The following is a 14,415-nucleotide window of genomic DNA, read 5'->3' as shown; positions in this document are numbered from 1 at the left end:
GATGATTGACTCATCATTCTTCATATGAGCGTTCCTCACCTCAGCCACAAAATCCATTAATCCTTTAATAATGAATTTAAAAGCAGAGGTATTCCTCTTTCAGTGCACAACAATGTGCTGTACCTATTTTATTACGTAATACCATCCGAGAACCACATTCCCAGGATTTCAGACAGCAAAATGTTCAGCACTCCATCATTATTACTTTTTAAAATCCCAATCCCTTCTCCAGCTTTAAACTTCCAAGTGCAAAGTAAAGGTACTCCTCCAGAGAAACTTTTCAGCTCTCAAAAATAGCTTGGGTATGTGCCGTGGTGAGAAAGCTGTTTCATGTTCATCATGGACTTGGCTTTAAGGACATGGCCTGTCACTGGCACTTAAACAGAAAAGGCCAGACAGCCCTGTTGACCTGAGGGCCACACAGAACTGTGAAGACCAGGTTTGGTGTGCATCAGCAGATTTGGCATCACTTATTCATGGGACAGTGCTATTTCCAGCAGGGGTGCAAGCTGGACTGGAGGGACCTGTTTTGCTCTGCAGATGCTGCAGTGTTTCTGAAGAAACGCAGCAGGAAATCCTTGGATGTTTAAAAGGAAACCCAGTTCCTGATTTAAATACTCTTAGAAGCTTAGGCAAAGTAGTCAGTCCCGTCAGGCAAAAGGATTTCCCTCTATCTTTGCCATTACATCTGGATTTGCCAATATAGAGACCTATCTCAACTTGACAAACAAGAGGTTGTTCTTTCTCTTTTCCTCCTTTTCACTCTATGCCATAATGAAGTAACTCTGCTAAACACGTCTCTATCCTCAGCGGCTGCCCACCCACACACACCCACACACACTTCTACATTACCATCTCTCTCATACACACGAGGCATGAGCACCAAAATGCCAGACGCTAAAAATAACGTTGTGTAATAATCCATGCTTACATTGTGTGCCATGCAGTGATATGCAGTGATGAGATTAATGCAGCACACAATTAGCTGTGAGTCAGTCTTGTCATGAACAAGGTTAAAAATTCAGCAGTGAAATATATACTTTTTCAGGCTGCATTAGAAAATGGGTGGTCTAAATGCGGAAGCTATATGGCAGCGGGCAGTGGTTATTATCTGCGGTGGATGAGGTTTATACTGAAGATGCAAGAGAGGGGGGAGGGAGGAAGAGAGAAGGAGAGAAAGAAAGAAAGAGAGCAAAAGAGAGAATGTGCAAAGTAACAAAACACATCAAGAGAAAAAATGCAAGCTTAGACATTAAGTGAATGACACTGAATTTTTGTTTTATTAATACCACATTTGGCAGTAGGATAAAGCTTGTTGGCAGTTGACCTTCAAATATGAGGAAGATATTTACGGCTCAGCCTTGCTTCCAGGGAACAATGTAGTCTGTGAGAAAGAACAAGTGGGAAACCCTTAAGACTGTCACTATTTTAGAGGAGTCTGGCCTCACACAATAGCTGATGCTTACTTTCTCGGCTCTCTAGCTTGCTCTGTGTGCGCTGAATACAAATGCTTTTCTTCCCATTCCCCTCTCCACTATCTGTCTTCATAGAGTTCTCCAGGTTCATATCATCCTCCTGACAACGTGCAGTAGCAGAGAATCCCATAGCAGCTCTCGGCCAGAGAACTCCCAGCTCCCCACTACAGGGAGTGCAGGGTGAGCTGGCTCCGGCTGTTCACCACAGTGGGTGTAACTGAAGAACTGCCCCTAAGGCCGAGAGTCATGCAATGGTTGTGTGAATTCTCTTGCTCTCCTCTCTCTCTGTGGTCACCTTTTATGAATAATACATGCTGTCCGAGCATTGTGTTTTATTAGAAACAATGGCTGTTAACCACTCTGCGTAATGGCCTGATCAATACGTCAGATGTCTTGGGGGAGGAGATGGTCTTGATCTCTAGAGAGCTGGGAGTAATAGGATGTTTTGATTTGTCTGGGTGTTTTATTGTGTTAGTAGAGGAGGCTTTAAGTGCCTGGAAACAGGCTTAGATGTCTGTGGCAGAGGTCTGTGTGCTGTGTGTCTTTGGAGTGGTGTTTGATGCTCTGAGTCACATGGTGTGTATCGATGAGTAGGGGATCTGGGGTGTCACTGCTCAAAGAATCTCTTCTGGATTACACCATGGTCCTGATCAATCATGATATTACAGATGCTGCTGGAGAAATATGTCGCCAGTGGAACAGAGAGATGTGATCGATTGATGATTTGTGTTGTCATTTCTGTCAGTGTGTCATCCTTATGTCCCTCTACCGCTGTTTGTTGCTGTGCTCACAGCATCTAGCAATGCGAACCTGTCGCCATGGTGATAGTCATCTCCAGGTTTTTCTTACATGTTTTTCCTGACGCTGTTGCTTGGGAGCATTGTTGGTATGGGCAGTTGTTGTTATTGAGGGCTCCAGAGTAGGTTTATGTCAATGTGGCTTGAGTGGCATTAAATGCACTCTCAACTACAAAAAATACTGAAAAGAAAAGACTATCTACATTTTTGCAGTCTATGGTTATTTGTACATAAAAGACAAGACTTCCATTATTACTGTAGAAAAGAAGTATGGACAGTGCCTAAGAAGTCAATGAGGCACAGAATGGGACTTTGATGTGCAGTGATGTCATGTAAAATGGCCCTGTTTCTATTGGTTTTGGAAACTTTTTTTCTTTCTAACATTTCATTGAGGGTTCAAAATCAGTTTTTTTGTGAGCATTTGTGCTTTACATTACACAGGACCATTTCCATTTTTCTCTCTTTTTTGTTTATAGATTATGCAAACCGGCTCTGTCACTTCACAGTATAGAGCAAGATGGCACATGTCAGTTGTATGACATTTGACTTCTACCCCCAATAACACCAGCCTGGTACAGCCAGACTTGCATTCACTCTGTTAACCTCAGTCTTTGTCTGTGTGTACATATAGTCCCAGTTAAAACTGAGCACTAGGAGAGCCAGGCTTGCATTAACACCTGAAAGGCGGCCGTTAACGTTGCATGTCATGCACATGGGTTGGCTGCTAATTGGCTGTGTTCGTGTGAACTCTGAGTGCTGTTGAACCCCGGCGCCCCCCTAAAGTTGCAACGGAAGACCAAATCTTATGCATTATTCACTCTCCGCCACAACGCGGCATGGCGCAAACATTGACCCACTTCTGGCGCGGGTGTGTCTCTCCTCCCGCTCCCGCACCCGCACAAAGCCACAGCGAGGCCAGGCATGTTGACATGCTTGTTGCACAGAAATGGAATGCCTCTATTTCTATGTCATGCCATGTCCTTTCAAAAATAGAATTGGAGCAATGTATAGATCCTTACTACGGATTGATATAGGGCAGGGCAATGGAGCAGGACATTATCCATAACCTCTTGCACTGGGATAATTAAAAGATGCAAAAGCCAAATGATAATGCCTTGATATTAAGTAGTATCTCACCCACAGAGTGAATGGCACTGATTAGCTATTGAAAGATGCTGCCTTTTGTGCTCGCAGGGTGTTGTATCCTATCCCCACACCCATGTTTCAATCAGTGCAGTGGGTGTGGGTTGTAGACACATATGCCGCCATGTGCATGAGGGGAGAAGACTCTTCGCAGATGGAGAAGTGCTTAATGGCTGCCCTTGTGCAGTATCAAGCAGTATTATCGATACTCTGTCGTGGTAATGAACTGCGGCTGAATGTTTCTCTTTCAAATGGGCTGGATTCTCATTGATTTCTGTTGGCCCGGACTGATGGGCAGCGCGATGGCTGGGGACCAGGAGGAGGCTGACTCTAACTGAGTCTACTGGGAGACACACAGCTTATCCAGCCTGGCAACTCCCCCCCCCCCCCCCCCCCCTCACCCGGCTCGTTGCCGCACTGTTGTCATGGTTACCTTTTGCACGGGCAGTCTGGGAAGGATGGTGGTGGTGTTGAGAATGGGGGTGGAAGGGCAGGTGGTAGTGGGGTTTGTCTTCATTACGCTGAGGGAGGATTCGCTGTGCGTAGCTGTTTAGTTCAAGCACATTGAGCTACACCAGTGTTGCTATGAGTGGGAACACAGATTCAGAATATCTATGCATAATAATGATACCCAATGATGATTTTACTTCGTAGCACTTTACACACACTCTCTCCATCTCTCTCTCTCTTACACACACACACAGAGGGAGAGAGAGAAGTACCAAATATACCACTGTGTGCTAATCTGTGAGCCTATTCAAATCTGAAGATGGCCTAAAATCCACCTCGCTCATGGGTATTCTAAGACAAAAGCTGTAATGAGGCGCTTGACCTTTATTCAGTGGGCATATTTTTGTAAAAAAAAATTAGCTCTTAATTGGTTCTGTGCCAGTTTATTCACATGTCAACTGTAGTTCTTAAGTAACAATGATGTAGATACTCTTTTTGTCATTATAGGCCTATTTTCAGTTATCATTTAGCACAGTCACATTTCTCCTCACTCCTCTTGGTCACAGAGTGTGGCCATGAAAACATGAAACAGCATTTCAGTGACCCTGGAGTCATGGGGCACAGAGCAGGACAGCGAGGACTGTCTGACCACATGCACCCAAGCAGAACATATCAGGCCAGGAGGTATCTGAGGTGCCCTCGGCCAACTGTCTCCACACTGGGAGCTTTTGATGGAATGCCATTTCCTGACCGTCTGTCTTCACCGCCGAGCAAACAGTTGCGTGTTTACTTAGTGCCTTCTTGGTTGGCCCCCACAGACATGTCCTAGCTCCCTATGCTGGCCATACTGCCTGTGTTTTGGGTCTTTTGAAATTGGGTAATTGCTTCCCTTAGAAAAGTGTTATGCTATTAATTAATTAATTTAGCTGTTAAGTTATTAGCAATAAGATAATTGATTGTGCTGGTGCATTGCAGATTTCAGGTTGGTTTATTAGTGCTGCTGTTAGTAGACAACTTTGTATGAATTAATCACATTACTCTTTTATAGCAATTTCCACAAGCAATTCTCTAATAATGAGTGCATTTCACCGCTCCTTTGTACAGAAGTGGTGGGAATTGAATTAGTACTTTATGACTTAGCCCTGCACCTCAAAGCAGGCTAAGGCTCCGTACGCTGTGTGTTTTCATCTTTTAATGACCTATGAGGCGGTTTTGGGTCACCACAGTCAGTCTTATAAACTGCAAGAGAACATGCACTCCTCTTGACCCAATACAGCACATGGTTTAGAATGGATTATCGAAGTAGCTTTAAGAGCACCAGAAAAAAAAGATTTGTTTAATTATATGCTTCTTTATTGTTTAATCACTTTTTGAAGTACAGGTATGGCTGTACGAATCTTTATCTTGGGTCACCCTCAGAAATTGCAGGTGTGTTATGGCGCAAAGCAAAGGCATAACATTTTTCATGCTAAAGGTGCACCAATTCTAGATAGTCTTCGAATTGGCCATCTCAAGCCTCCCCTGACAGATAAACCAGTGACAGTGTTCGTGTTCTAGTGAGTTAGTTTCTCAAGCTTGAATATTTGTTTTTTGCTGTGGTTTTTGAAGATGCTGCACATGTGTCACACCTTTCACAGCTTAAACAGACTGAAGTGGACAAACAGGCTGTATCCAGCAGAATGTGTGTGAAACGCAGAAGATGGCGTGAAGCAGGGAGCCATATATGAGACAGACCCACTGGGCAGGAAGACATAAAACAGGAGTAAATTGCCACACAGCTTTCAATCCTTTTCTTTTCATTCCTTTTTTTTCGTTCTATTCCTCCGTCTGAAGGCCTGGAGCCATAAAAGTGTCCGATTTGGATATTAAATCTCCAGACTGTCCATAAAGGAGCGCAGGGCCATATTGTGCAAGAACCTGTGACTGCCTGCATCTGCTCCCAGCCCTGTCGTTTTCAGCCCTGTGTGTGAATCCCACAGCTCCATGCTATACAGGATAGCCTACAGTGCATGTGCAGACCATGTTGACCCAGTCGAATCACAAACTCCACACTGATATGAGAACGGCGGATAATAGATTTAAGTACGAGGAGCAGCAATTCCTCTGTGGGATGACAAGGTGATCCATCTGCGGTGGCATTAAACAGACCTGACTGACAGGTTTAGGCTCAGTTCGTGTGCCTGTGCCAGCCGTCCTCTGGAACATTGCCCACTGCACTCTGCATGCGAACAGAAGGCGTTCTCTTGTGCGGAGAGCCATCGCACGAAACACATTTAGTGTAAGAAAAGAACGCTTGCAGTACAAATGTTGCTCATACTGAGATGTCAGATCAATATAGGAGATTTGTGCACAATAATCAGCTTAAATGACAAAAAGCATGGCAGAAAAGAAAAGCTGAAGTGTCTTTTTGTGTGTGTGTGTGTGGTTATGTAATCCAGTGGCTCTGTTTGGGTTTATTCTGATCCCCGTTTCTCCTGTGCTTAGCATGGGACATTGTGACAGTTCATCTGGAGGAAAATCAGCTTGCTCCGGGTGACTGTTGGAGTCCGGTCAAGTGAAAAATCAAAACTGCTGACATAGCAGAGAGAGTGAAACGCAGCATACTCCCCATCCTGCTGCAGTTGCTTTTCTATCTTTCTGTGTGTCTCTCTCTCTCTGTCTCTCTCTATCTCTGGGTGAACTCATGTCTCAGGCCAAAGGCTCGCACTCTGAGGTAGAGGTCGGCGCATTGAGTGGACATTCAAACAGAGGCCCACCAGTCTGGTCGAATATTTTGTAGCTGAATTGAGGCGATAAATTGTGCTGCACCTGCATGTCATTGTGCTCTCTCAGGAACAGATGTGAGAGTCTGTGTGAACGTTGCCTTTTACTGTAATTTCCACAAAAAGAGTGAGAGATTGCCGTGATGGAGTGGGAACAATAAAGGACGGATTAGAAAGGTATACGCAGACACAATTACTGCCTGTCCTATGACTGCTGTTTGAACCCAAGGAACAAGCAAGAGTGATGACGTTAGGTGGGCACATCTCTGTGGATAATGTATGTACACCATTTATGCCTGCTGTTAACCAGGAACCCCCAATCACCCCAAGGCAGTGCAGCCTGCCAGACAGGGACCAATCCGTCTCCTTCTTATTTAGTCAACCTTCCAGGAGGTTGCAATCAATAATCTCCCTCCTTGGAGGGGAAAAAACCTCCCTTTGTTACAAACACCCCCCTACCACTCTCCAGAGGATCCCGGCGATTTTTTAATTTGTTGTGCACATGCTCAGTTCATCTTTCAGCAGGGTGTAATCCGCGGTAATGCCGGCGTGTCAGACGGCTAATGGGGTGTTGTCTGTTTGATCAGAATGGGTAAGTGGTGGGCACCGTGGCATTGCATTGGCACAATGTGTTATTAGAGGCTGCGGGGACGGTGTTTGGGTGCAGGGCTGGCAGGTCTGAGCCTCTCTTAATCACCCGCTGGCTGGCTTTGCTGGGCCTCTGGTCAATAGCACTTCCACAGATGAGAGAGAGAGAGAGAGGGATGGAGAGAGAGAGAGATGGAGAGGGTGGGAGGGAGAGACTTTCATTAGCAATAGTAGGGAAGTGGGGACTACATCAATGGCTCATCTGGTCCACGAAAGGTCAAACTGAATTCATTGACTCAATCAAAAATTCCATGTCCTCAAAGACTGGTGCAGGTCACATTTCACCGACCTAGACAGGACAGTGTGTGTGCTGCTTGCGATCTCATTTGTTGAGCTCTGATGACCTTATTTAGTGTGAACAACAGTGCTCTATTGTGGAGTTTGAGTCATCCTTTCTAAAGATTATGTTCTGTATGTTGAATCCCAGTATGCAAGTTTACGAGAAGGCCGTTGAAGCATGCTAAATGGTATATTAGGTCATGGAAAATCACCAGTGAAATGCACTGGAATCTAGCCATGTAAATATTTGGAGTGAGAAAGTTACATAAAGCACATGAACTACATAAAAGCTTTTGGAGCTTTTTATGTTGGCTCTCTTTGAAACAAACATGAAAACAACCAGTGGCACAGAAAAAGAAAACTTGTTTCTGCCAAACAGACATACTCTACACTAATAGACTTATTAGTGTGCTTGCCCGAAGGGAAGCACACTATTGTTCTTCGTTTTTTACTATTTTTTTTATTCTAGTAGTTTTTCTTGCAGCTAACTACTCCTCGCCCGATTGAGCTAGAGACGCCATTCAAACACCAAAACGTCCGGCCCGATCCGGTGCAGGTTGCTATGACTTTTCGTGGCAGTACTCCTTGCCACTCCTTTTTTATTCCTCTTTTTCCATCACCTTTTTTCTCCATAGACTTGCATGGCAGAACTTTGAGGCATTATGACATCATAATAGGCTCATTAAACTGGCTTGCACCTGTGATTCACTGACAACTCTCACTGACACCAGCGCACGGTTCCTCTTCTCTCTCTGTCCCTCTCCATTCAACTGTATAACTAGGAATATTAAGAGACACCTTCCATACCAGGGCTCTACTCACTCATGCATACTCACTCATGTTTACTCACTCGTGCATACTCACTCATGCATACTCACTCATGCATACTCACTCGTGCATACTCACTCATGCATACTTACTCATGCATACTCACTCATGTTTACTCACTCATGTTTACTCACTCATGCGTACTCACTCATGCGTACTCACTCATGTTTACTCACTCATGCATACTCACTCATGCATACTCACTCATGTTTACTCACTCGTGCATACTCACTCATGTTTACTCACTCATGCATACTCACTCATGCATACTCACTCATGCATACTCACTCATGCATACTCACTCATGCATACTCACTCGTGCATACTCACTCGTGCATACTCACTCATGCATACTCACTCATGCATACTCACTCATGCATACTCATTTGTGCATACTCATTTGTGCATGCTCATCCAGCAGGGAGAGCTGGAGAGCTGACACCTGCCCCAATTCCAAGGCACTTGTTCTCTCGGTCATGGCCGCAACAGAGCAAGCACACTCTCGCAGTTCGTTCACGAAACGCATTCTAGTTTTATTAATAATGTTTTATTTCTATCGGTTTAAAAGGTCGACGTAGCCTCTAGAATCAACCCTCATAGACTTTTTAAATGAGAAGATGCTTATCTTTGCAGTACTTTGCAGAGGTGCAAGGTATCATGTCCTGACAACCCCCCATTCTCCTTTGTTATCTGTAATTCTTTTTTTGGTTCTTGAGGAACAGCTTATCATACAAAATTACAGATTTTTTTTTCAACAGGCATTAAGGTGGTCTCCTAAAGGGAGCCACAGAAGTCAGCTTGGACCTTTCTAGCCTCTCTTTCCCTTTGTGGAGGTGTTGCTAATTGGGTTAGGCAACAGGGGAAAGACGCAACTGTTTCCAGGGCAACTACTACAATGTGGTGGGGGGGGGGGATGCTGGTGGATGGAAAGCTGGAAACTGAGAGCTGTCAGGGAAAAAATAAAAAGCCACACAGAGCTTTAAAAAAACAGACAGAGGGGAAGACAGCAGATGGATTTTCCATCCATTAAGAATCCCTCATGTGACAACATTTCAAAAAGCAGAAATCACAAAGGCATCAGTATGTGCCTATCTGAGCAGCTGCAAAAACAGAGAGACGTGAGATCAGAACAGAGATCAGCCCCACAGTGTCGTCTCCTATGTGTGACTCATGCTTTTATGTTGTTTTGCCATATCCCCACAGAGTGCCCACCTGGCCTTGATCGATGCGCTGATGATGGCCTACACGGTGGAGACGGTGAGTGTGGAGAAGGTGGTGGCATGCCTGCAGCAGTACTCCACCATGTACCCCGACGGAGACACGCCCTACGACACAGAGGACGCCATCACCAGCTGGATGAATAAGGTAGCAGATCCGTGACAGTACAATCATGCTTCACGTTTTCCTCTTCCATGGTTGGTGGAACGTGTTGGTACCCCATTGTTTTTTTGACACATCTTCACATAACCTATTGGCTGCATCAGGGTTGCTCCTGCTGGGATCAAAAACCTGTAGTCACAAACGTTTATTGTGGGTGGGAATACACTACACCACTGATGAATACTCTACACTACCCACACCCACACTCCTACACCTTTGAGATTCCCATTGCAAGTGCTCTGAGTGATTTTCATATAAAAACAGGTATGATTAAAGACTGCCGTTGCACAGTATTTGCTGTGGACTGACACGTCTATTTATCCAGTTTAATTAAACTTCCACAAGTCTGTAGAAACCTCCACTGCACGTTTGCTGATGTTTAGCTAGTTACTGTAACAGTTTGGTTGACCTCTGTCTGTATTTGTGATAAATCACTGAGCAAGGCACTGGATCATGGTTCCAATTATACGGAAAGAAATTGCCAACACCAACAAAAATGTCTGCAATTATTTTACTGGCAGCAGACTGAAAATGTGTGGACATACGTGTGTAGCACACGGCAGAGAGAGCAACCAAACCATTCATCATTCAAACTAACTTTACTCATAGGTAGTCAGTATGATGCATCACTGTCATACACAGACCAACAACAGAAAAACTAATTAGCACTGTATTGTTTCAAATAAGAAATTAAAGCAATAAAGATAACAATAATTATCTCACAAAAAGCAATTCAGTTCAAACTTGTTATTGTTCTCAGATGCCTCCTGTTCTCAAACGAAAGATCCAAAATGACACCCTCTGGAGTGCTCATCTGTCACGGTCATTGCCCGGTCTTTATGAACCGCTTCAATTCCCTAATCTCATCATATTCCTACTTCCTGATACAGTTACACAAGAGGAGATTTCAGGACGCATATTTTCTATTGCAGCACTGATCTTCTTGGTGTTCAGTGACTGGGGGAATCTACCACGCTGTATTATGGCAGTACAGTGAGCATTACTTAATACATGGGAGTGCATTGGAAATAAAACCGCTTGGCTGTTCTTGTTTTTTTTCTCTAGCTTTGAGGTGAAATATTTAGTTTCTGTTGTCAGAATACAAAATGCCTCTTGACTTACAACAAAGGTGTAATTCTGAAGGCATAATAAAAATAGAGTGTTCCCCAGTGTTGAAGCGGGATAATGTTCTTAGTATTTGTCTGCTTCAAGGCTTTTGTTGTTTTGTTTACATTTTTCAGACCATGAAAAATATAGTGAAAATGCATAAAAGTTATATTTGAAGCTTTAAAAACATTTGATTCTGTACTGTAGGGTAACACTAGTCTGGTGGTATGTCTGTGCTCCTTTGTAGATTTCTTTCCAGTTGTTGCATCTTAATGGGTGTAGATCTCTGGTCAATTTTTAAACCATTGGACCACCTTTAACCAATTAGCATTGATGACAATATGACATATCTTCGCCACCAACATTGCAAGCTGGCAACAATGGGCCTCATTCTCGACCTTTTTCTGTAATTCTTCAGAAATGTTTCTTACACGACTTCGCAAAAACAACGTAAGAGAAACGCTTCCGCTGCATTCCCGCACGCTTGAAAATGTGTTCATAAGCAGCCGAAGTCTTCTCAGCTGGGTTCCTTCCGATTAGCTTCTTAGATTGATGCGCGTTCTCGTGAAAGTGGATTTGCATACATACACGCCCTGCCAGCTCCTTATTAGGAGACGCAATTTTAGAAACGTGTGCTGTCGCAATCTCCCGAATCCACCTCGTAACAGGTGTTCATTAATAAGGTGGAGATATTGTATAACGTTGAACGTCCGAAGTCCGTAAAACACATTTAAGTAGTCACTTTTTTGTTTTTTTTATCGAAAAATAAGCACCATAGGTGTGAAGACCGGTCCCAAGTAGGAGTATAAATTGTAGTCCGTCCTGTCGTTCGAAATGGCCACCATAGGGGTGAAGACTGGCCACCAGTAGTAGTATAAATTGCAATAAATTCATGCATTAGATCTTAGAGATTGACCTTAGTGTTTATTTATTTATTCACTTACATTTGCAGTGTTCATGTCTTCCACAATCAGTCTCTTAGCAGACGCGGCCTTTCTCCAAAGTGACTTACAAGGGAGAGAACAGTCAAGCTACGAGCCATATAGACCTAGTGTAACAATAAACACTACCTCGTATAATTATGACTATAAATGTGAAACGTAATTGTTAATGATACAAATATTCTCGTATTTATTATTATCATAATTATTTTAATCCGAGGATGTCTATAGAGTTGACGTGAACGCAATCTCCAACGGGTTCTCACAAATTCGCCCGTTAACCCTTTTACTGTAATACGGAGTTTTTTCAAATGTCATTCCTCAACGCGATTCCTCAAATAACCAAGATGGCCCGTGGAATCCCATTTGAGAAGATTCCGGTAGAGTTACGACTGCTATTTCGAGTTCTGAAAGTTGTCTGAAGTTCAGAAGAAAGCACAGAAGAAAAAAATAACGAGAATGCAAATGTTTTCATAAATGTTTCCGAAGTGGAGTTCCTTCTGAAATCCTTCGGAAAGTCTTCCCAACTGCTGTCGAGAATGAGGCCCAATGTCTTTTCCCTCGAGGAATAATTTCTAATTCTTCTATGGTTGCAAAACAAACACTTAATTTTCAAGGTCATTGCTCTTAGCCACTTCCACTGGTCTCTTGGCTTTACCAGCTGGCAGTCCCTTTGTTATGTGGCCCTCTAAAAATGTGTCTGAACTGTTCGCTCTGTGTGGGCGTGCCATGGGGTTTGAAATGGTGTAATAGCATGAACTAGCAAGGTAGCTTGCCAGTTAGCAAGCTATCCGGTCACTTGTCTTTATATCAGAACTCTCATTCTGTTAAAGTAAGGCCAGGATGAAATATCTTACATACCAGGAAAAAGAACAACCCCTTACAAGGCCCTCTAAGCTGTTCCTCTTTAGCCAATTAAACGCCATCATTGCACACTTCTCAAACCGTCTAAGTCAGATGACAACAAACAACCTGATTGGCCGCAGGCAGCAAAATTCGCACCTAATTTTCATGGGATTAAATTTTGCGAAGTTTTTTACCTTGCCTCCAAAAGAAGATTAATGAAACACTGAACGCGCTTTGCCTGCATGTATTTTTAGTAGGCAAAGGATATTAAATCGATAAAAAAGAGAGGTATGGAGGAGTAAAATTAGCTTTGGAACCCTTTATAAAAAAAAAGGTTCCTTTAATCAGAGTTGAATTTGGCTCTGAGGTAGTTATATAAAGTTATATAAATTGCCTTTTGTTAATTTCCCTGATTTAATTTCTTTCTGTAAAGAGGCTAACAATCTGAATTCACATGCTGCACAAGAAAGATGGTGGGTTATGGAAAAACGGCAAACATTGATTCCTCCCACATTAATTACCCCTGAGCTGGACCTTACTGGGTCTCACGTGTATCTGTGCTGATGTCCTGTAATAAACCCTGTCCTCCCTCTTGTTCCCCAGGTGAACGAGTATCTGAAGGACATCATCATGCAGGAGCAGCGGCGGAGGGAGAACCAGATCGCAGAGCCTGCTGGGAGTCCACGGGTGAGTGGCGCCCTGTTTCTCTGCTGTCCCCTCGGTTACTTACAGTCAGACATCTAATCAAACATGAAGAACACTGCAGTGTCCATTTTGTTGACTATATAATCAGTGAAGTTGGATTTATGAACATATTCTTTGACTAACCATGATTATCCTACTGCCATGGTGTGGGTAAAAACATAATTTTTTTAATGAGTGAGTATGCTCAGGATGTTGGATACTTCTCAGATTTATGCTACTGATACAGTCATTGGTAGTAGTTCTCTTGACAGCTAGTTGAAGGGTTTGGTGGTTGATTTCAGGGTTGCCTTTCTTAGGGCTTGCCTCAGCAGGAGTGCCCTTTGCCATGGCATTTTGTGTGATTGACTTTGTTGAAATTATTTAGTTATCCTTTTCAAAAATACTTGCTGTACTAACAAATATAAGCCACACTAAAGCAAAACTCATGCTCTTTGCTGCCTTGCTGTTTGCTGGGTACACAATCGTACGTAACACTAACAGTTGATCTAACAGTTCAAGCCCATTGTCGAAACCATGACACATATATCTGTGTGACCTGTGTGTAACGCTTTAAATGTCATGTTGCAAACTGCTCTGAGAGGGAGACTGTTGCGATGGTAACCGTCAATACTTTTTTTTAAGTAGAAAGCTGGCAGGAGTCTATGTCTATGTGAACACAACATGGCGCAAACTGTCCTCTGGAACTGAAACGACCCCTGGCATGTCGCTGTTCTCGAGGAGCATTATGATGAGTCATGGCTTAAGTGTTGAATCTGTCCTGATGAGAGACTCTGATATCAGTCTGACGTCCTAGCCTGGATTAAAGCGGTTGTGTGGGTGTGTTTCTATCCCTCCAACCCAGCGGTGCTGACTCCCTCCTTTGACACAGCAGTCTCAGGGGCAGCTTATATCACTGCAAAGACCATCGGCTAACCGGGGGCAGTTAGTGGTGTGAGCTGTCAGTTAGACCTCTGCACAGCCACAGGACCGGATGACCTGTAAGCCCCCCCTTGCCAACCAGCAAGCTGCTGTAACATACAAGGCTATTTCTGTGACCTGGCCTAACCTCTCAGTT

General features: G+C 43.7%; 1 protein-coding gene across 1 annotated transcript in view; it reads left to right on the top strand.

Moving 5' to 3' along the window:
* Window positions 1–14,415, top strand: part of camsap2a (calmodulin regulated spectrin-associated protein family, member 2a) — a gene marked incomplete at both ends in the record, with an annotated part of 39,124 nt that overhangs the window by 6,575 nt on the left and 18,134 nt on the right. The window contains 2 exons of the mRNA XM_080832873.1: window positions 9,586–9,747; window positions 13,260–13,343. Of these exons, the coding sequence (XP_080688999.1) occupies window positions 9,586–9,747; window positions 13,260–13,343 (246 nt within the window). The remainder of the gene's footprint in view (window positions 1–9,585; window positions 9,748–13,259; window positions 13,344–14,415) is intronic.

This window comes from Sprattus sprattus (assembly GCF_963457725.1).
Source record: "Sprattus sprattus genome assembly, chromosome: 2".
Classification (NCBI taxonomy): domain Eukaryota; kingdom Metazoa; phylum Chordata; class Actinopteri; order Clupeiformes; family Clupeidae; genus Sprattus; species Sprattus sprattus.
Note: the sequence above shows the minus strand (reverse complement) of the source record. Positions and strands in the feature narration are given on the sequence as shown.